The sequence below is a fragment of the Mauremys reevesii genome, linkage group 24 (assembly GCF_016161935.1).
Source record: "Mauremys reevesii isolate NIE-2019 linkage group 24, ASM1616193v1, whole genome shotgun sequence".
Taxonomy (NCBI): domain Eukaryota; kingdom Metazoa; phylum Chordata; order Testudines; family Geoemydidae; genus Mauremys; species Mauremys reevesii.
In genome coordinates this window covers 17834412-17856792 of record NC_052646.1, presented here as the reverse complement: position 1 = coordinate 17856792, position 22381 = coordinate 17834412, and the positions used below count along the sequence as shown (strand labels likewise).

Genomic DNA, 22381 nt, shown 5'->3' with positions numbered 1-22381 from the left:
TGAGGTACAGAGCGACAAACTAACCCTGGGGCAGGTTGGAGCCAGCGCCCCATAGAGGGGAAAGGCCTGTGCTCCATTATTGCCCCATCCCCCGCAAGCCAGTTTCCCACACACACACGTGAGTTACCGAGATTTCCAGGGGCTCGAACCGGCTTGTGCAAGATGTTCTAGGGCCAGATTCCCACGCTGACTTCCCCTTCCTGTCTTGAACTCTCTCATCTCTCCACAGCCCTCGCCCTGACACTCGCACCCGCTCCCTGCCATGCAGGTCTTCACACACCCGGCTCTTCCCATTGGAGTCAGGATTTTCTAGCCATCCTACTTGGGCATCTGCTGTTCCTGTGCACTGTTCCCAGCCGCCGCACCCCAGAGGCAAACGCATCTCAGCTCCAGGTGAGCAACCCCTGGGCAGTGTCGCTGTGTGGCTGTTCCCCAGCTGCCCCGCCCCAGAGGTAGCTGCATCTCAGCTTGGGGTCAGCGATTAGTAACATCAGCAAGTACAATATGATAAGAGGTGTGAGCTGTTAGTGTTCAAATATTATCGTGTGACTGGAAAACACAATAATAAGGGGCTAGAGCTGGGACAGGGGGCAGGTAGCCAGGACCCCTGGGTTCTATTCCCAACTCTGGGAGGGTAGTGGTCAGAGAGGTGGGGCTGGAAACAAAGACTCCTGGTTTCCATCGAGAGCTCTGGGACCAGAGTGGGGTGCAGAGGGTCTCAGAGTCAGGACTCCTTTCCTGTCCTGGCTCTGGGAGGGGAGCAGGGTCCAGTGGGTTACAGTGGGGGTTGGACGCAGGGAGTCAGGACTCCTGGGTTCTATCCCAGCTCTGGGAGCAGAGTGAGGTGTAGAGGGGCTCAGAGTCCAGACTACTGGGTTCTATTTCCAGCCCCACAAGCAATATGCAGCCTGTCCCTGTTGCAGGGAAGCCGCAGGCAGCCCCAGCCAGAGGGAGGGGAAGTCAGCAGGATGGTGACTGGTGCTGGGGTTTCTGAGAAAACATCTCCCCCAAATCCCCTCCTGCTGAAATCACTTCTGCTTTCACATTCCTTTGCAATCTGCGTCCTCAGGCTCCAAGTCACAAACCCTGGGGAACCCAGGCTGCAGGGTTGGAGAGCCAGGCGCCAGGCCCGCTTCTGCAGGTCTAGGGGTGAGTGGAAGTAGGAGGAGGAGGGACGTGGATGGTCTGTGGTGACTGGGTTGCTCCACAAACCTGACTGGCAGCCCCTTGCTATCCAGCCCTGGGCTCCCTGCCCACACAGCTCTGCCGATACCCCTCAAGCCAAAGCAGGGTCCTGCCCCAGGAATGGAGGCTGGATCTCAGGGCCAGCCCCTGCTCTTATAGCCCTGGGCAGCGGGGCCCATCCCAACCTGCTCTGTCAGGGAATGGTGCATGGGCCATGGGGGATCCAGGCTGAGACCTGCCCAGCTCACTGCCCCAAGCACCCAGGCGGGGGGATGAGAAAACGGGCCCCCAAAAAACAGGTGCGCGGAGACAAAGCACAAATCTGTGGATTTTAAAAGCCAATCGCAGGATTCTTAGAGCAAATCTCAAGATTTATTACCGAATTTTGGGGAGGGGTTCTGGTTCCCATTATGTTCACTTTAAATCTTGGGATTTTTTAGTGAATCCTAGAATCACAAACCCACAGGGTGAGAAGGGCCCACAGGGGTCACCTAGTCCAACCCCTGCCAAGATGCAGGATTTCTTCGGTCTAACTCATCCCAGACAGATGCTGTCCAGCCTCCTCTCGAAACCCACCAGTGAAGGAGCTTCCACCACCTCCCTGGGCATCTGGTCCATTGTCCGACTGCTCTCACAGCTGGGGAGTTTTCCCTGAGATTTAATCTCAATTGACTCTGCTGCCGTTGAACCCGTTGCCCCTTGTCCTGCCCTCTGGGTTGAGAGAGAACAACTTTTCTCCAGCTTCTTTATGGCAGCCTTTCAAGTATTTGGAAACCGTGATAACCCTCCAAACTACCCCTGCCCAGTTCCTTCAGGCTGTGCCCCCAGGGCTTCCATTCCATCCTTTTAATCATCTTTATCCCTCGTCTCTGGATCTTTAACAGTTTCCCTGCATCCTTTCTATACATTGGTGACCAGAACTGGATACAGTCCCCAGCTGAGCCCTAGCCAGTGCTGAGTAGAGCGGTACTGTCCCCTCTCCTGACTTGCATTCTCTGCCTCTGTTAATGTAACCTGAAATTGCATTTGTTTTTTTGCAACAGCATCGCATTGCTGACTCCTGTCGAGGTTGTGATCTACCCCAAACCCCAGCTGCTTCTCAGCAGTGCTGCTGCCAGGCCAGTTCTTCCCCATCCTGTATTTGTGCATTTGGTTTTTCTTCCGTACGTGGAGCACCTTCCCTTTGTCCTTGATGAATTTCATTGTGTCGTCTACAGGCCAGTTCTCCAATTTATTGAGATCACTCTGAAGTTTAGCTCCATCGTCCAAAGTATTGGCAACCCCCCCCCCAGTTTTGTGTCATCTGCAGATTTGATCAGTCTACTCCCTAGTCCTGCACTCAGGTCATTGATAAAGATGTTAAACAACACAGAACACAGAACAGATCCCTGTGGAGCCCCACTTGAGACCTCCCTCCAATCCCACATCATTCCATTAACAGTTACTCCTTGTTTGCGGTTTTTTAACCAACTATGTATCCACTTAATGGTAGTTCCAAGGAGCCCATATTTCTCCATAAGAGCAGCCATACTGAGTCAGACCAAAGGTCCATCTAGCTCAGTCTCCTGTCTTCCAACGGCAGCCAATGGCAGATGCCCCAGAGGGAATAAACAGAACAGATAATCATCAGGTGATCCATCCCCTGTCGCTCATTCCGAGCTTCTGGCAAACAGAGACTAAGGACACCATCCCTGTCCATCCTGGCTAATAGCCATTGATGGACCTGTCCTCCATGAATTTATCCAGTTCTTTTTTGAACCATGTCATCGTTTTGGCCTTCACAACATCCTCTAGCAAAGAGTTCAACAGGTTGACTGTGCATTGCATGAAAAAATACTTCCTTTCGTTTGTCTTAAACCTCCAGCCTATTAATTCCATTTTGGGACTCCCAGTTCTTGTGCTATGGGAAGGAATAAATAACACTTTCCCATTTACTTTCTCGACACCAGTCATGATTTTACAGACTTCTATCATATCCCCGCTTAGTCGTCTTATTTTCCAAGCAGAACAGTCCCGGTTTTATTAATCTCTCCTAATACGGAAGCTCTTCCACACCCCTAATCATTTTTGTTGCCCTTTTCTGAACCTTTTCCAATTCCAGTTTGGGATAGGGCCACCAGAACCATACGCAGTATTCAAGATGTGGGTGTAGCATGGATTTATATAAAGGCAATATGATATTTTCTGTCTTATTATCTATCCCTTTCTTAATGATTTTGTTCGCTTTTTTGAGTGCCGCTGCACAATGAGTGGACATTTTCAAAGAACTCTCCACAGTGACTCTCAGATCTCTTTTTAAATGGTAAGAGCTCATTTTATATGTATAGTTGGGATTATGTTTTCCAATGTGCATTACTTTGTATTTATCAACATTGAATTTCATCTGCCACTTTGTTACCCAGTCACCCAGTTATGTGAGATCCCTTTGTAGATCATCACAGTCAGCTTCGAACTTAACTCTCTTGAGTAGTTTTGTATCATCTGCAAATTTTGCCACCTCCCTGTTTACCCCTTTTTCCAGATTGTTTATGAATATATTGAACAGAACTGGTCCCAGTACCGACCCCTGGGGAACATGACTGTTTACTGCTCTATACTATGAAATCTGACAATTTATTCCTACCCTTTGTTTCCTATCTTTTAACCTGTTACTGATCCAGGAAAGGACCTTCCCACTTGTCCCATGACAGCTTACTCTATTTAAGACCCTTTTGAGAGGGACCTTGTCAAAGACTTGCTGAAAATCTAACTACGCCATATCCACTGGGTCACCCTTGTCCACTTGCTTGTTGACTCCTTCGAAAAATTCTAGTAGATTGGTGAGGTATGATTTCCCTTTATAAAAACCATGTTCATCTCTGCATCTGATCATTCTGTTCTTTACTGTAGTTTCAAACAGTTTGTCTGGCACTGAAGTTAGGCTTAGTGGCCTCTAATTCAAGTCACATTAGCTATAACCCAGTCATCTGGTACAGAAATTGATTTAAATATATGTTACATAACACAGTTAGTAGTTCTGAAATTTCACATTTGAGTTCCTTCAGAAGTCTTCTCCAGCTTCCTTATGAGAACATCATGTGGGACTGTGTCAAAAGCCTTGCTGAAGTCCAGGTATATTATGTCCACCACTTTCCCCCAGCCACCAGCCAGTTACCTCGTCAAAGAAGGAAACCAAGCTGGTTTGGCAGGATTTGTTCTTGGTAAATCCATGCTGGTGATCACCCCTTCGGCCTCACAAATTGAAGGTTTCATACATTGCTCTAGTAGCTTTCCACATGTCGAGGTCAGGCTGACTGGTCTATAGTTCCCCGGCTCCTCCTTTTCCCCCTTTTAAAGATGGCCCGTCTGTTAGCCCTTCCCCCGTCTTCTGGGACCTCTCCTGGCATCCATGAGTTGGCAAATATATTGCCAGTGGCTCCAAGATTTCTTCCACTAATTCCTTCAGCCCCCTGGGTTGAACAGCTTCCTGCCCCACTGATGTGAATTCATTCAAATTGGCGGGAACATCTCTGACGTGTTCTTTACTGATCCCAATCTGCCGCCCTTCCCCTTTGTTGTCCGTGGTAACTTCACTGGTTCCCCGCTCACATGTTGGTTTTTGTGGGAAGACTGAAGCAAAGCAGGCACTGAGCAGCGCTGCCTTCCCACCATCTTCTGTCACCAGCTCAGGATTTTCTGGCCAATCTCATGATTCTTAGAGAAAATCTCGGTTTTTTTGCCAGTTTAAGGATTTTTTTTTTACCCCACGATCTCTCGGGACCATCTGGTGATTTGGGGATGGGGGGTGTCAGTGTGCTACCAGAAGCCTGAGATCAGCCCATTGCAGAGCCCAGCAGCACTGATGGTCCCCAAGGCAGATCTGTCCCCCGCCCCAAACACCCTCCACTCTCACTTCCCACCCCCCATCTGTCTCTAGGTCTGTCCCAGCTGGACGCCCCAGCCATGGGCAGAGCCCTGCTGCCACAACAGGATGCCAGGGAATGGGAGCTCTCATCTCAGGGTCCCCCATGGAGACCAGGGAGTCCTTCCCACCCTGTGGCCACTCTGAGGGTCCTGATCCTCGCCCTGCTCTGGAGGGGTAAGTAAGCAGCACGTGCTGACCCAGTGCAGGGGAAAGGGCAGAACTTGTGCTAAGCTGGGCCAGATTCATCCCAGGACTTGGAAGGGAGACTGGCCAGAGCGGGAGGGGAGCTCAGTGCCCCAGTGTAGTGCTAGGGGGTGCAGAGAAAAAGGGATCAGAGAGGGGGTTTGCATGTGGCTGCAAGTTGGGAGTGAGGGGCACCGGCCGAGCTGGGGGAGGGGAGCACAGGGTTTCTCTCTGCTCTCTATGGGTCCCACTTTGATGCCTCTCCTGCCCCTGCAGGGTCCCTGTCCCAGCTGCCCAGATTTACCCTGACGGTGCCGCAGTCGGTGTCGGTGCAGGAGGGTCTCTGCATTCTTGTCCCCTGCACCTTCGCGTACCCAGTCTCATTTGACACTGAAAATCCCCAGACCCAGCTCTACGGATACTGGTTCAAGGGTCAGGCCATTGAGGGCCAGGATCTGCTTGTGGCCAGCAGTGACCCCAGCCGGAGGGTGTCGCAGGAGACCCAGGGCCGGTTCTGGCTTGCAGGGGATCTGCTAAGTGGCGACTGCTCCCTGCAAATCAGCGATGCCCAGAGGACGGATGCGGGGAGATATTTCCTTAGAATCGAGAAAGGAACATTGAAATACAGTTACCTCTCCAATAACGATCACACTCACCCTACGCTCACAATCTCAGTACCAGGTAAGAGCAGCCACAGTCACTACTCAGCAGCCCCCCTGAGCCAGCCAGTCCCCGCCCTGGGGCTGGATCGGGGCCGCGCCCCTGGAGGGGAAAGGCCCCGTGTCCCTGAGGGATTCTCTCCCTTCTCCCCATGTCTCAGGGCTGACGGAGGAGCCAGAGATCCAGATCTCGCCGGCGCGGGGGCTGCCAGGGACGCTGCTGGCTGGGGAGCCGGTTACTCTGACCTGCACGGCCCCTGGGCGCTGCTCCGGGCCCCCTCCCCGAGTCACCTGCACGGGGCCGTTCAGCGACACAGCCCGGGACGTCTCAGCCCAGCTGGCAAACGGCACCTGGGCCCACAGCTCCGCGCTCAGCTTCACGCCCGGCCCGGGGGACCACGGCAAAGAGCTCGTCTGCAGCGTCACCTACAGGCCACCACAGGGACCTTCCACCCGCAGAACCGTCCGGCTCCATGTTGGCTGTAAGTGACCCCCCCAGCTCCTCCACACCACCCCCAGCCCCCTCTATGATTCCCCCCCGGGCTCCCCAGCCCTGCCCTCCAGCCCCTCCCCCAACTCAGCCCTGTGCTGGGATCCCCACCTCTCACCAGGCACCCTCAGCCAATTCTACTCCAGGCCCCTTCACCCCACACCGTGCAGCCCCTTCTCCCATGGGATCTTCACCCCTTCCTGCCCCCTTGGCTGTGGTGCTCCCCCGCCCCATCCACAACACCAGGTCCTTCTCTTCTGGGATTCTCTCTATCCCCAACCTGCCCTGCCCCCAGAAACCTCCTCTGCTGGGATCCACCCCCCCATTCCAGTCCCCCCTTGCTGGGATTCCCCCTCACACCAGCCACCCCAGTTTCCCCTGAGATCCCTCCAGGCTGTCCCACCATGTCTCCTCCCCTCCTCGCCTTCCTGCTGGGATCAGTGGATGCTCTATATGGGGCAGAGGGTTAACGGGACCCAGTCACTGTCTGGCACTAAACATGCTCCAGGCTCGGTGCCCAGAGACCTCGGCCCGCCCTGCCGCAGGGCAAACCCCCGTTAAATGGCCTGTGACCCTCGCGCTGCAGATCCAGGGCAGAGGGGAAATCAGCGGCCGCCTTTGCGAGGTGAACGATCAAATCAGGCGTCAGTGTAAGGACGGCCCTTGTTCCCTTCAGCCAGAGGGAGATTTAGAAGGAACCCCAGTCCCCTGCCCGTGTCTGATCCCAGGCCCCAGCCCAACCCCGAACATCTACACAGACCTCGGAGGAAACGTCCGCGCTGCAATCAGAGACCCGCAGCCCGAGCCCCGCGAGCCCGACCCAACGGACCCAGGCTCTGAGCCTCGGCGCCGCGGGGCTTTGAGGGCAGCGTGGACGGACCCTGCCAAGCCTGGCCAGCCGGTATCAGCATCCGGCTGTTCTGGGTGCTGCTTTCAGCCGCCCCTCTGGGCGCAGCCGGGCTGCAAAATACCCAGGCCTGGACGGCCAAGCCAGGGGCAAAAGGAGAGGGCTGGGGAGAGACGAACCGAGTGGGGAAGGCAAAGGACCCATGACGGGAGTGTCTGATGTCCCTGGTGGTGTCTGGCTCTGGGGTGGGGGTGGGAGTGGGGTTATTTATACCCGTGGCTCTGGCCCGGCCTGGGGAAGACACGTTTGGGGACCAGGAGACTGTCATAGTTAATTTGCTGCATCAAGGGCAGCCCCAAAGGGGGCAGTTGAGGTTTGATCAGACTCCGGGGCCGTCTATAAGGGCCATGAGTGCCCAGGCTGAGGGGAGAGAAGCAGGTGGGTTGGTGTGAAGCCAACTGACCAAGGATGGGGCCAGATCAGTGCCTGGGGTCAGCCGAAGAGACACCCCAGGGCAGAAGAACCTGTGGGACTCTCTGCCACTGAATATTAGCAGGTTACTCTATGGGACTCTCTGCCCCTGAGTATTAGTACCATTAACCCATGGGACTCCCTGCCTTTAGGTTTTGCTCTCTGACTATTAATTTCTCGCTGTCTCCTGTGCTCCCCAGACAGCTCCTGGCTGAACGCGTCCTGCCAGCACCAGGGGCCCAGCATCAGCTGCAGCTGCTCCCTGCGCTCCCAGCCCCCACCCCAGCTCCAGTGGCAGGTGGACGGGGAGCCCCTGGCTGGGAACAGCTCACGGGGGGGCCCTGCAGGTCAGCTCCTGGGCCCAGGGGGACGAGGCCGTCAGCACCCTGAGCTGGACCAGGAATGGAGACGGGAGCCCTCCGATCTTCTGCCTCGGCTCCAGTGCTGGCAGGATGTTCGCTGTCCTGCTGAGCCCACCGGAAACAGGTGAGAGCCCCTCCACGCTAGGGGGAGCGCTCTCCAGTCTGGCCCAGGGGTGGGGATTTGCTGGCTTGCGGGTGGAGTGGGGGCAGGGTTTGGACCATGGGACCTTCCCCTCAAGCGGGCACCGGCTCCTACTTGACACCATGGCGGGTTTGGCTGGCATAGGGGCGGCTGGAGTCTATCAGCTTGTTCTGTCTCCCACAGGTGGCCTCACTCGGGCATTTATCGAAGTCACCTGCAAACTCGTCTTCGTGGCGACTGGATTCTTCCTGGCCTATTACCTCACCCTGCTCTATTACAGACGGTAACTCAGCTACCGACCCACCTACTGACCTACCCATCAACCCACCTACCCATCTACCTACCCACCGTTCTACCCACCTCGGTACCTGCCTAGCTACCTACCTATGCTTTTACCATCCTATTCACCCCCATGCACCTACCATCCCACCCACCTAGGTACCCACCTACCTACCTATGTAACCATTGACTTGCCCATCTACCTACTACCTCGCCTAGCTACCAACCCACTGACCCAACCACCCACTGACCTACCCACCTACTGATCTACCAATCTACGTACCCCCTACCTCCTATCTCTCTACCCTCTTACCCAACTAGTTACCTACCTACCCACCCATCTATGTACCCATCTACCCACCTACCACCTAGCCTAGCTACCTATTCCCCCACCCATCTACCTACCATCCCATCCAACCACCCACCCATACATGTATCTATTTCTCTATCTATTCCGACTGCCAGCCACGTACATACCCCAGAATATCTCTCTCTCCCTCCCTCCCTCCCAGGACACCCTGTTGTTCCTCAGCCACCGAAGAGCCAACAAGGAATTGGAATCTCACAGGACTGAGGAAATGGAGAATGAGACCTCAGCTGGGGGTACTGCCACCCCGGGTGAGGCCAACAGGACAGTTTAACCCAGTACCTCGCCCCCTCCCTACCCCTCCAGCTCAGACCCATGGGCCTGGGCAGCACATGGGCTGCCTGTAATATTGATATGACCAGCAGATGATCTGTTTGTTGCCCTGATGGTTATGACCAGGGCTGGCCTTAGAGAAAATGGCACCCTGGGTGAACTTGTCTTATGGTGCCGCCCCATCACTCCTGGCCCCCACGGGCTCCCTGGGTTCCCCCCCCATCACCTCTGGGCCCCGTTGCCTCCTCCAGTGTTTAATTTGTATTGAAAGAGATGCCAGAACTCAGGTGTGGCTCAAATTAAGCCCTGGCAGGGCGGCCTGATACTGGCGGGGGCTGGCCGGGCACCCAGCTCTGAAGGCAGCGCCACCGCCAGCAGCAGCGCAGAAGTCGGGGGGGCCTGGCACATGGGGTGTTGCCACCCTCCTGCGCTGCTGCTGGGGCTTGTGGTGCCTGGTGCTCGGCATGTGACTCAAGGCTTCGCGCTGTCACACGTGGGCTGCATCTCGCCAGAGCCCACGGCCTCCCGCAGCCCCCTGGCCACTCCTGGCTCACCCGGGGTGGGGGCACCAGTTCAGACTTGGGGTGGGGAGGAAATTTTAACCATGATTCCAGGGATTACTTAGGCACCTGAAAACTCTTGGGGCTTTGCAGATAATAACGTAGGGATTAGCTGACAGGAGCACTGTATCTAATTGTTATATAAAGAAAGAAAAAAATATATACAAACGCCAATTAAAGCCATGTTTAAAGCTTATATGTAAATTTAGAACAATCAGGAGCTAATACATCGAGATATTCCCAGTCCCAAGCCTTGAGGTATCAGTTCTGGGGCTTTAACGCAGATATCAGAAACACACGTATGAGACTTCGCACACAATCTTTTTAGTAGAGATAAATAAAATCTGCTTACACAGACACACTGTGTTACTGCCATTATCTCCTCTATTTTAGTCAATTGTTTTTCACTTAATTTCAAAATATCTGATTAAGGTGGTTTTTTTCTCTTTTATTAAGAAAGGGAATTAATTTTTCTAATTATTTTGGCATTTATGTTTATAGACCACAATCCTGTATTTGTATGTGAGTCACTAACATTTGACTCCATCATTGCTATTGGTATCACAGTTGGAACTGCAGTTATTTTCATGCAAATGTTAAATTAATTTACGGATATAACTAAAAATACAGTTTGAAAATAAGTGACTTTCATCTGCGCAGTGTCTATAGTTCTGTGTTTAGCCAATGTTTTTTAAACTGAAATTACTAAAGTGAGTACAAGCTGAAGTTCCATTCTAGGAGGATGCTATTATTTGATTGTACCACTTTATATAACAAATGATAAAGTACAATATGATACTAACAGTAATAATGCTAATTACTCCAGCCAGGACAGGTTAGGCAGTTTAGAACTCACTACTCAAAAATTCAGTGTAAGCGTAAGTGAAAAATAAAATTATGAAATGCAGAGACCAATCAAAAAACTCAAATAACAGCACTTTGAGATAATAAAATTACGGAGAATACATGTGTATTGCAATGTAGCGGGGTGGTTCCCCACTCCTGCCCCGAGGGGTTTGAAAAGCAGCCCTGGAGCAGGCTGTGGTTCTAAAAGTTGGGCTGATTGGGGAAGCGGCTGCAGCTGGGCCATGACCCAATCAGGCCCCAGCTGGCCTGGATAAAAAGGCTGGGAGCCAGGAGCCCAGACAGCCTCCCTCTGCCTGTAGAGGGAGAAGGGCCTGGCTGCAGGGAGCTGGACACAGGGTACCTGAGTGGGGCAGGGCTGGGGATAGGCAAAGGAGCTGGGGAGCTCCAGCCTGGAAAGCCCCAGGCTGCGGCCTAGCATTGGGCTAACAGGTACTGGGGGTTGCAGGGGGCAGCCCAGGGACAGGCTAAGGCAGCAGGTCCAAACCCCTTTGCCGATGATGAGTGGCTGATACTGCAGCCTGCCCCAGGGCGTGGGGGCTAGATGGAGACTGGGCAGTAGCCAAGACTGAGGCCAAGTGGGGATAGTGGGTTGGGGGTTTCCCAGGGAGGGGAGACCCAGATTGGTGGGGTACTGTCAGGGGGAAGCACCCCAGTTAAAAGGGCACCTGGTCAAGGGAGGGACACGGAGGCCAGAGGACAGGTGGATCACCAGCCTGCAGATGGCGCTCCAGAGCTGGAAAAAGAGCTAATTCCCAAGGACAACCAGCAGGAGGTGCCGCAGGGGTGAGTCCACACGTCTACATTCAGGAAGAACTAACAAGAGCAATATAAGTATGTGTTGGGGGGGAGTGAGTGTGAAAGACAGTGTGTGTGAGCTGTGGATGTGTGTGAGCTGGGGGAGTGTGTGCGAGACCGTGCATTGCCCCTGAGCGGCACTCAGCAGTCTCAAGGAAAGCTCCGTCAGACACAGCAGTAGCCACCAGCAGCGCCGTCCCACTCTCGGTGAGCCCTGTCCCCCCTGCCCCACCTGCTCTGCGGTGATGGGATACATGTGGGGAGCAGGGGACAGCCTGACATCAGAGCCCCTGCTCCTTACAGCAGTCAGGAAGCTCCCGGGAGCAGGGAGTTTGATGGCAGGAGCCGTGGGGCTGCAGACACCAGCAGGGGGAGGGGCCTCCCTGCTCCGGAGGCCCTCCCCCATTTGCCCGTGCCTGAGGCCGGCCATGGATGACTGTATTTGCTCTGTGATGTCTGCAAGGCACCCAGATACCCTGGTGACGACTGCAGTACGACACGCTTTAGTTTAGAGCAGTGGTTCTCAAACTGTGGATCAGGACCCCAAAGTGGGTCACGACCCCATTTTCATGGGGTCACCAGGGTTGGCTTTGACTTGCTGTGGCCTGGGGCCAAAGCGCGAGAGCTTCAGTCCTGGGCTTCGGGTCTCAGGTTACAGGCCCCCAACCCGGGGTTGATGCCCTTTGGCTTTGCCCCCCTATCCCCCTGGGGTGGCGGGCCTTGGGCGGGCTCAAACGTCGGTCCCCACTCCTGGGGTCCTGTAGTAATTTTTGTTCTCAGAAGGGGGTCGTGGTGTTACTGATCCCTGCAAGACAACGCCCAACCTAGTGGCTCTAATGACCACTACTTGCCAGCACGGGGAGAAAGTTTCACCAACAAACTCTTTTTTGGGGTGCAAAATGCAAATTTGGCAACACCAAAACTTTGTGTGAATCTGGGTCGATTTTTGCCAATTTGTTTGTTTGGGGGGAAAAAACCTCCCAAAACTGAAAGATTTCATTTAGGAATTTTCAAAAAGAAATGTTTCACTTTCTCAAGTCAAACTCACGGTATGGATTGAAATTTCCTGTAATTTTACTTCGTAGTTAAAAACCACCTAAAATGCTTGAAATTGAAACAAAATGTTTCATCCTCAAACCAAATCTATTTCTGACCTTCTGGTTCACTGAACATTTTGACCGATTTCCATTTTTGATTTTTCATGAAAAGATTTTTGCCTCTGACTTTGGATTCCCTCAAAATTTATCAGATTATGGTTTTCAGATTGACCTCAAAGTATTTTATTTAAATGTTTCATTCACCAAAAATGTTAACAATTTTTCTTTTTGTTTCAACCCAAACAGTTTTTGGTTTACTAAAACTTGTGACCTATATGTGTTTCAAGCCACTAGGCAGGCTGGGAATGGGCCACTGGGCCTTTCCCCTTTTGTGGGTGATGGCTTGGATCCAGCCCCAGGTCAGGGGAGTGGCTGGCTCAGGTGGCAGAGGTGGGATTCCTGTGACGATACGTGCAGGCTGTGTTGCTCGGTAGCTGTGCTGGAACAATTTACCCTTGGTGATGTGCAGATAATAGCAGCCCCCGTCCCCGTATTTCATGTTCTTGATGCCCAAGGAGCAGCGCTCGTTCTCCAGGTACCCCAGCATCCAGAAGTTGACCTGCACCTCTTCCAACACCTCTCTGTAGAGGATGTTGGCAGCGACAGGTTTCTCCCAACAGACGTCCACTTGCTCCATGAACCAAGGCCAAGATCCCACCATCTGATCCAGCCTCATCAGTGGCTTGAATGTGCAGGGGATGATGAAGCAGAGACCCACCCAGGCTCGCACCAATTCTGGGACCCTCAGGCCCAAGTCTGGGCTTTGGGCAAAGAATCCTGCATAGGAGAGATGGGATGGGAGGAATGCGCTGTTCTTGATGGAGCCACCAGATGGTGCAGTTATACAAAGCCAGACATAGTGTGTGAGTAAGTGTTAAGTCTTTGGAGAAATGCTGGATTGATTGTGTTCAATATTTGTATGTAGATTATACCTCTGTCATATATATATATATACACACACACACACACAAAGTACATATAGACAATATATCTACTTATGCTGTTTTGTGTTATATATAGAGAGAGTGTACATATACTGGATATATACATATGTTGACTATTATTTTAGGATGTATTTTATATAATGATGGTAATTATGTTTTATTTCTTGTATTAACCCTATTGAACCAGATCTGGGTGGTGTGTCAGACTCCCAGGCTCTCTTGGCTCTGTATGGTCCCTGGGAGGACCCCCCCCCCCATTCAGTGTGACAGCCCTTCTTGGGATCTCACACACTCGGGGGGGGGGGTGTTAAGGTCTGGGATCCACTGCTTCCTGGAACCACACCTCCCCGAGCCTTCAGCCTGTCTCTCACCGTCAGGGAGTCCCCTCGCTCTGCACCACCAGGGCATTCCCAGGGCATAACACAGGAGGTTTATTGAATGTCTGAACCCAGCACAGGCAGTTCTCAGGGCCCTCAGGCCTGGCCAGTCTCAGCACTGTCCAGCTGGGTCTGTCCCCATCCAGGTAGCTCAGGCCCCTCTTTGTCCCCAGTCCAGAAGTGACCTCCTTCCAGCCGAACTCCCCATATCTCCCCCACCATCCCCTCCTCCACCCTGTGTCTTTGTTCCTGGGCAAACAGGTCACCTGGGCCCCCTCTCTTCCATCCTTTGTTCCTGAACTGACTAGAACCAGCTGCCTTATGGGGCCCTCTCTCCTCCACTCTTTGTCCTCCTAGGGGCTGTTGGGGTTCCCGCCGTACTCTGGGGTACAGATGTGGGGACTAGCAGGAAAGACGCCTTACGTTTATTTTTACTAGCTTAGGTTAAGAACTTCCCCAAGGCACAAATCATTTCCTTGTCCTTGGACAGTATTGCTGACACAACCAAGTGATTTAGACAAAACATTCAGGAAAAGGGTCACTTGGAGTCCCTTGTTCCCCAAAATATTCCCCCCAAATCCCTTCATCCCTTTCCTGGGGAGGCTTGAGAATAATATACAAACCAATTAGTTACAGTGTGAGCACAGACCAGACTCCTTGGTTTTTAGGACTCTGAAAATCAATCAGGTTCTTTAAAAAATAATTTTATTTAAAGAAAAAGTAAAAGAATCACACCTGCAAAAAATCAGGATGGAAGGTAACCTTACAGGATAATAAAGATTTAAACACAGAGGATTCCCCTCTAGGCTCAGCTTCAAAGTTACTACAAACAGGAATAAAACTCCCTCTTAGCATAGCAAAAATTCACAAGCTAAAACAAAAGATAATCTAAGGCATTTCGTTGCCCTTACTTACAATTTTTGTAGTCATAGATGCTCATTTCAGGTATGTTTTCAGGAGTTTTTCCTACCTGGTGTCTCTCTCTCTCTGTCCAGAGAACACAAACAAAACCTCTGCCCCCCACTCCACGTTTGAAAGTATCTTCTTTCCTAATTGGTCCTTTTGATCGGGTGCCAACCAGGTTATTTGAGCTTCTGAACCCCTTACAGGTAAGGATTCAGTACAGCTGCTCAGGTGGGATTTTATGCTACCCTTAGCTGTATGTTTATGACAGGACCAGAACCGGCTGGATCTCAAGATGGGCTGGGCCTCTGGGTCACTGGCTGCAAAGATACACAGTGTCCAGGCTGTTGTCCAGGGTCCAGGCTGCTATGTGACGTCACACTTGGCCCTCTGCAACCACAAACCCTCTCCCACCACCTTGTTACTCACGCAGCACACAAGGAAACTGAGGCACGCACCATATTTATGCAAAACACTAACAAAATCCCCCACTTGATATCTCTCTCCCACTTTGAGTCTGACCTGAGCGGGGTCATTTCAGCCAGTGACCCAGGGAGGTTCAGCTACCTCTCTCTGGGACAAAGCCTCAGCTATAACACTCATACTCCCATTCCCATGTCCCACCTCCATCTCGTAATCCTGGAGGCTCAGACTCCATCTCAGGAACTTGGCATTGGCTCCTTTCATTTGGTGCAGTGCGTCGGGGTGAGTGGTCAGTGTGCACAGTAAAGTGCCACCCAAATAGTGATACCTGCAGCTTAAGGGCCCACCCCACAGCCAGGCATTGCTTCTCTATGACTGCAGTGTTCTGCTCTGCGGCAGCAAGCGCTGGGAGGGAGGGGGAACGCAGAACGCTCGGGGAAGAGGGGGTGCTGGGATGGGGATTAGTTTGATAGCATCTGTCTGTCCAGAAATCACTCATCAATAGCTGTGGTTGTGAAATCCTCATTTCTTCATTGATTTTTCATTCTGGTCCCCCCCCTTCCCTATTCTTTATCTGTCTGGTTCTTTAATTGTTTCTGTCTGTTACGTAATTAATTTTGCTAGGTGTAATTAATTAAGGTGGTGGGATAGGATTGGTTAAAGAGTTTTGTTACACTCTGTTAGGATCAGTTAATAATATGTTAGTATCATGATTGGTTAAGGTGCAGCTTAAAAGGGTTCAAATTTCACTATATAAACTGGGGTCCAAAAGGAAGTTCTGGGGGAACCAACTCCAGGACACAGCCCCACGATCAGAGCTGCCAGGGATCAATGCTCTGCCAATGACACTGGGCAGAAACTGGAGTCCCCCAGAGGGACCTGATCCTGACTGGCCAGCAAGAAAAGTTCATCTGTCTGATTGGGAGTGGTGAGCACTGGGTGTTGGGGGAGGGATAACTCAGTGGTTTGGGTTTAGCAGGCCAGTGCTCAGCATTGTGAGCTCAGTCCTTGGTGGGGGTGGCATCTAGGAATCTGAGGCAATAATCTGTCTGGGGATTGGTCCTTCTTTGAGCAGGGGGTTGGGCTAGATGCCTCCTGAGGTCCCTTCCAATCCTGATATTCTATGTGCAGTGTGTGCAGTCTGGTGTGGGCGATTGTTAATAAATAGAGGTTATGTACGATATTACTGTGTAAGGCTCTTTCACTGGTAAAAAGACCTGCAGGGCTCTTCATGAGCCCTAGGAACAAGGTAAAGTGGGTGCCCTATATTGTAAGATGACGCCTTGAGCCCTAGGAACACAGTGAGGGCAGGTGCCCTTGAATGTGTGAGTAACAGAGAATTTTGTGCGGGTAACAATTTGGTGGCAAATTCCTGGGCAGCCTAAGGTCTTTTGGACTGAACTGATAGTCTAAAACTGTAAATAATAACAGTGCCTGTGCCTGCTGTCAGAACGGGTCACTACCTGGCAGAATGACCCTCCCCTGCCCCGAGAAACAAGAGAGAAAGGGAACAAAGAAAAAGGATCAGGAGGGGTGGGGGCTAGCTGAGGAGCGCCCCCCTCCTTGCTAATTGGTTCCTGGGACAAAGCCTGTGCCCAAAGGAAGGAACAGTTCTGTGAGGAAAGCAGGATCAGGCCCATACGAGCAGGCAGGCAACAGAGAATGAGATTGGAGAACAGGTTGAAAGCCCTGAGGGCAGAGTGGCAGGAGTAAGGGGAGGAGTAAATGCAGGCATGGGGAATTCACATCCCTGGGACAATACTAGGAAGGGTAATATCTGGGCTGATGGAGGTGTCAGTTTGGGAGATAAGCAAGTGATTTAAGGAAAGAGTGAGACGTTAACTCTGCAGAGACTACAGGGAATTAAGTAGCTGAACATTGTAAAAAAATTTTTTTAAGTGTTATAGAAAGAGAATTTTTGTTTTTTTTCCAATCATTCTGAAGGGAAAATGGGCCCTTTTCCAAAGGAAGGTCTGTAAATAAGCCAGGCAAAGAGGCAATCTGATTTAAATCATTTGACTTGGAACAATTTAGTCAAATTCGCTAAAAGAACATAAGGGGTTTCTATTGGAACGTAACTGCCCCCAAGTGTATACAAATGTAATCTATGTACAGCTGTGTAAAAATTTAAGTAGTGTAAAGGGATGTTAAGCAAAAGAGCATATATGTGTGTGTGTAAATATATTGTGTAAATATGTGGAGTCTTTAGGACCTAAACCAACACCTTGTGGGTTTAAGATTAACTTGTTGTTTTTGTTTTTCAATAATACTACTAAAAATCCATTTGACTCTCTCATTCAAAGTTGCAAAACTGACAGACACTGTTTGCCAGACACAGGTAACTTGTGTTGTTTGGGTTTGCTATTGAGCATTTAACCCTTAAGGTACCTCAATGCTTTATAAAGTTCAATATCTTTTTAAAGACCAAAGGGGTGGCTGCAGCAGGGCAGTCAAACCCAGAAGAATGGGGAAAGATTCTGGATTCCATTTCTGCTAACAAAATAGCAGAGAAGAGCTGTAGTAAATGAATAAGAAATAATTTTTTAAAAAAAGACAACACCCCTCTGGAGCAACAGCAGGGGTGAGGTGCACAAAAAAGGCAACATTCGCAACACTGAGCCTTAAGGTGGCTCTGAGTAATCAAACTGTCACTTTGATAAGGGTACATGAAAACTCTGAGCACAAAAGAAACAGTTACGCCGTATGTAAAAATTGATATGGCTAATATAATGTTTTAGAACAGGGGTCGGCAACCTTTCAGAAGTGGTGTGCCGAGTCTTCATTTATTCCCTCTAATTTAAGGTTTCGCGTGCCAGTAATACATTTTAACATTTTTAGAAGGTCTCTTTCTATAAGTCTATAATATATTTACTTTACATACAATAGTTTAGTTATAAGGCTTTTAAAATGTTTAAGAAGTTTCATTAGAATGAAATTAAAATATAGAGCCCTCCAGACTGGTGGCCAGGACCCAGGCAGTATGAGTGCCACTGAAAATCAGCTTCTGTGCTGCCTTCGGCACACGTGCCATAGGTTGCCTATCCCTGTTCTAGAAGTTAAACTATGGAAGGAATGTGCATTTTTCCCAGGACATGTGCAGTGTATATTGTAGAAGGGGTAAAAGAAATGCAAACAAAATATGCTACTTAATTAAATCTGGTGGAAGTTGACTGTGTCCATTTAGGACAGAGTCTCTGAGCTGCTGATAGCTTAGGATCCAAAAGCCGGCCAGAAAGCCTCTGTGTTAATGCAAATTACCTAACTCATAGAGGAAGGAGAGAACTGTAGCCAAACATGGTCCCCACATGCCCCCCATCAGCACGTGCCCCCCTTTTTTTTCCCCCATCTACTCGCTCTCTTTTTACTCTTCCAAATGCAGTCTGGGTCTGTATAGGTTTCCTGTTTTACCGGTTACCTTGCTCTTAAAGTGCGGTTTGCACAGTTTCCTATCTGAACTATAAACAGAAGAAGTGCTCCCTGATGTGAGGTGCTTGCTTAAAGCTATATCACCAATTGTATTTGTGCTTATGAATATGTAATCAATACGTAAGGAGTGACTGAGACAATATGAGTGTAAGAAACAAGTCACAAATATTACCGTGTAAGGGTAATCCAGGTGTACATGGGACAATATAAAAACCTCCGGCAGTAGCAGCCAACAGAGATGTAATCCATGACAGCAAGAACTCGGGACAGGACCGGAAGCAGTGGAGCCCTCCCACAGATACGAAGAGACTCCAGGGATTCTCATCACTTAGCGGTTCAATCTCTGGGCAGCTGGAGCCTGATCACCCCCAGTAACCTAAGATTGAAAACAACATCTGCACTTGCAGTCTGCCAGTAGAATGAATGCAACGTGTGTGTGAGTATAATTGTGCAGATAAGGAAAGCAAGTATATAAATCAAGCCCCAATACTACTCGAGTTCAACCTTGGTTTGTGGTTATTTCTTGGTTGGTTCCAAGAATGGTAACCAGAACTGCCCATAAATGGCAGCACAAAGGAGCCTCAGATAAAGGACAGACTTGGTCAGCAAACAAACTACCTGAAACCTAAAGGCTCAAATTCTGACCCTCGAGAGGAAGGAGAAAAAAAAGGAGTCAAACCTAAGAATAAGAAAGGGACAGATTAACCCTAAGTAGAAAATATTTGTTGTGTGTGTGCAGTGCTGAAATCTGAAGACAGGTACAAAAGGGGTCTGCTTATAGGCATGATACCCCCTACCTTTTAACTCACAAAACACCAAGGATATAATTAATGATATAACAAGATATCTAGAATAGATTTGATGCTGATGTTAGTAGTATACTGCTTGATAGCATTCATCACCATGTATTTTTGACAGGTGCCAAGCCCTAAATGGGGTGTGGCAACCTGTCAAAAACGCATGGTGATGAATGCTATCGAGCAGTTTACTACTAACATCAGCATCAAATCTATTCTAGGTATCTTATGTCCTGCCTTCCCACCCTATTTCCATTGGAGCCAAAGTTTGGCACCATCAGCCATTTTGAAAAATTGTGTTTGTGTATGTTTGACATGGGGAAGTGGTGTGTGTGTGTGTGTGTGTGTGTGTGTGTGTGTGTGTGTGCTTGGGGCAAGGAGAGAGAAAGGTTGAAAGAAGAGTGAGAGTGTAAAGATGAAAAAAGAAAGTGTGGGCACAGTTTAGAGAAAAAAGGAAAGAAAGGTTATTGGATGTGATTGAGTAAGGAGAGAGGTTGGTAAAGACAGGTTAGTCAAGAATAGAAAGCTAGAACTTAAAGAAAAAAGGAAATATTTGTTTTTAAAGGGTTAGTTTAAGGAAAAAAGTTAAATAATATTAAAAACTAGGTTTTAAAAGAACACATATAGCCAAAAAAGGGAATTTACTAAGGCCAGCCTGTTTAGTAAGCCCATGGCCAAAAACTATAAAGGGTGGCTAAGAAAAACACAAACTATTTATTATCAGGGTAGGTTAAGAAAAAAGCCTTTAAAAAGTTAATATTTAAAACAATAAAAATAGTTTGAAAAATGGAATTTACAAAGGCAGAGCGTGTTTGGTAATCACAGGGTTAAAAAGTGAATAAAAATGCATTTAAACTATTCAATACCAGTATAGGTTAGGAAAGAAGAGAAATGAAAAGAAAGACAGCACATGATGGGATCAAAATGAGAGAGAATAAGAACGAGAAGCAGGCAGTCTGTTTAGCAAGCACATGGTAGAAAAGCATTTAGTATCAGGGTAGGTTAAGAAAAAAAGAGAGGTTAAAAGAAAGACTAGGGCAAGAAAAGAGAGCCCCTTTGCAAAGGGCAAAGATAGACAGCACAGGGTTGAGACAGAGAAAGAGAGAGAGAAAAGGTGAGAGAGAATTCTCACCTTTTTAAGTCTTTCTGTAGAATGAGGCAACTTCCCTGGTTCATAATAAACTTTAAAAACATAGAACAATGCTTCAAATAGGCCTCACTGCATACAGAATATCCTTTAAAAAGGTCATGTTATGTTACAGCTCAGTCAATTCTGTATTTTCGTGTTCAATGTTAAAAACCTTTATATAATGAAACACTTCATGTTTATCAAGTGTTAAAAGTAGGGGGGAAAGTCAAGGGGTGAGGGTATTCTTCAGATAGGCTCTCTCTGAGCTTCATGCAGTCACAAAGCGGTGGTTTTTTTCTTTTACAATCAGTAAATGGATTAAAATACTTGTTATAACTTTCATAAAGTATCTTTGAAAGCAATCTCACCATTTCTTAAAATTTTAACAGAGTTTAAGAAGTCTGTGTTAAAAAAAAAAAGAGGAAACAAACTGAGGGAGTGACCCCTAGAGTCTTGCTAAGGCAGACTATAGTGCATGAAGCACTGGCTAGCCTAATTAATCTTATCTGTTTTTAAAATGTAAAGAAAGCTCCAGCCTGTATTGTATTATTTTACTAAAACCTATGGACCCAAAACAAACACAGGGGCTTGTACCTGTGTCTCAGTGCATGGGTTGCAAACATTTAAAAACAAAGACATTCTAATAATGCAACAAAAAAATTCTTACTTAAATCTAAAAGCCCTAGGAAAATAAAAGCTTACTATAACTTTCACATGGATTTGTTAAAAAGTGGGGAGGAAAATAAACCTCTCTCTAATCCACTGGATTACAAAATAAGGGGGATATAAACTAGCTGTTACAAAGGTTCTGTAGTTTTTCACTCTGCCGTGTTTTCTGCATGCTTTCTCTTTTAAAATTGAAACATGCATGTAAAAATGTTAAATAAAGGGCTCTGTCTTCATATAGGCTTGTCTTTAAAGTGTTTATTCCTCTACAAACCTTAATAATAACTTTCACTTGTATGTGTTAAAAAGCAGGCAAAGAAGGAGCCTTATCTCTGATCTACTGGTTTACAAAGGCTGTTTTTGCTGATAGCTGCTTTGCTGCAAAAGCCTGCTGTCCTTACTAAAAGAAAAGACCAGTGCTAGCCTAAAACCTAGGGGAAAGCTTTTATAAACAAACAGTCTTTCTGTGTTTTTAAGCCTAGGTTGTTTCTGCACACTTACATGTTATTGAAACACCTATGCCAAAGGGGCTAAATGAAGGTATGGGTCTTTAGGTAGACTTGTCTTTTCAAGTGTTCATTCCTTTCCAAACCTTTCACCTCTCTTTGTTAAAAAGTGGGAAAAGAAACAAACTTTTTCTCTCTAATCCAAATGGTTAACAAAATAAGGGGTATATAAACCGTCTGTTACTAAAAACCTGGGGGTCTTCTGCCTGCTCTTTTATATTTTAATGAAACACTTATGCCAATGGAGGCTAATTTTTTTTATAAAGTGTCTTCAGGTAGCCTGTTTTTCAAAGGGGTCTTCTTTTCTAATCCACTACCTTCAAAAGGCTGTTTCAAGTGGTTCTCACTAAAATCCTTGGGGGAAAAACTTTTTCTTAGCAAGGGTTTGTGGGTTTAGGTCTGGGGTGCTTCTGCATGCTCTTTTTTTTATTTAAATGCCCCTACAAACAAAGGAATGTGTCTTCAGGTAGGTTTGTTATTTCATGTGTTTATTTAATAAGTTAAAAAGAGGGGGGGTTAGACATTACTTTAAAAAACACATTTTAAAATGGTTTATAGTATGTGTTGTTCAGCTTTTGTTACAGGGTCCTGGTTTAGTTAAGAGCAGAGCAGGGCTCATACTAAATTTATTATATATTTACTAAAAAAAACCCCATGTTAGATTAAAACCTAAGGGAAAACTTTTTTATCACTATATATTACTTTTATAAACAGGTTTTTGTGTTTTTA

General features: G+C 48.6%; 2 protein-coding genes across 3 annotated transcripts in view; both read left to right on the top strand.

The window, feature by feature from the left end:
* LOC120390225 (myeloid cell surface antigen CD33-like) overlaps positions 1-10559 on the top strand; it is a 122648-nt gene extending 112089 nt beyond the window's left edge. For both annotated transcript variants that reach the window (XM_039512684.1, XM_039512685.1), the window contains exons 4-9: positions 5102-5263; positions 5549-5953; positions 6093-6413; positions 7940-8225; positions 8427-8526; positions 9035-10559. In XM_039512684.1, coding sequence (XP_039368618.1) covers positions 5128-5263; positions 5549-5953; positions 6093-6413; positions 7940-8225; positions 8427-8526; positions 9035-9163 — 1377 coding nt within the window. In that variant the 5' untranslated portion in view covers positions 5102-5127 and the 3' untranslated portion in view covers positions 9164-10559. The remainder of the gene's footprint in view (positions 1-5101; positions 5264-5548; positions 5954-6092; positions 6414-7939; positions 8226-8426; positions 8527-9034) is intronic.
* Positions 1-22381, top strand: part of LOC120390571 (hemicentin-2-like) — a 281097-nt gene that overhangs the window by 95192 nt on the left and 163524 nt on the right. The gene's annotated exons all lie outside the window — the stretch shown is intronic.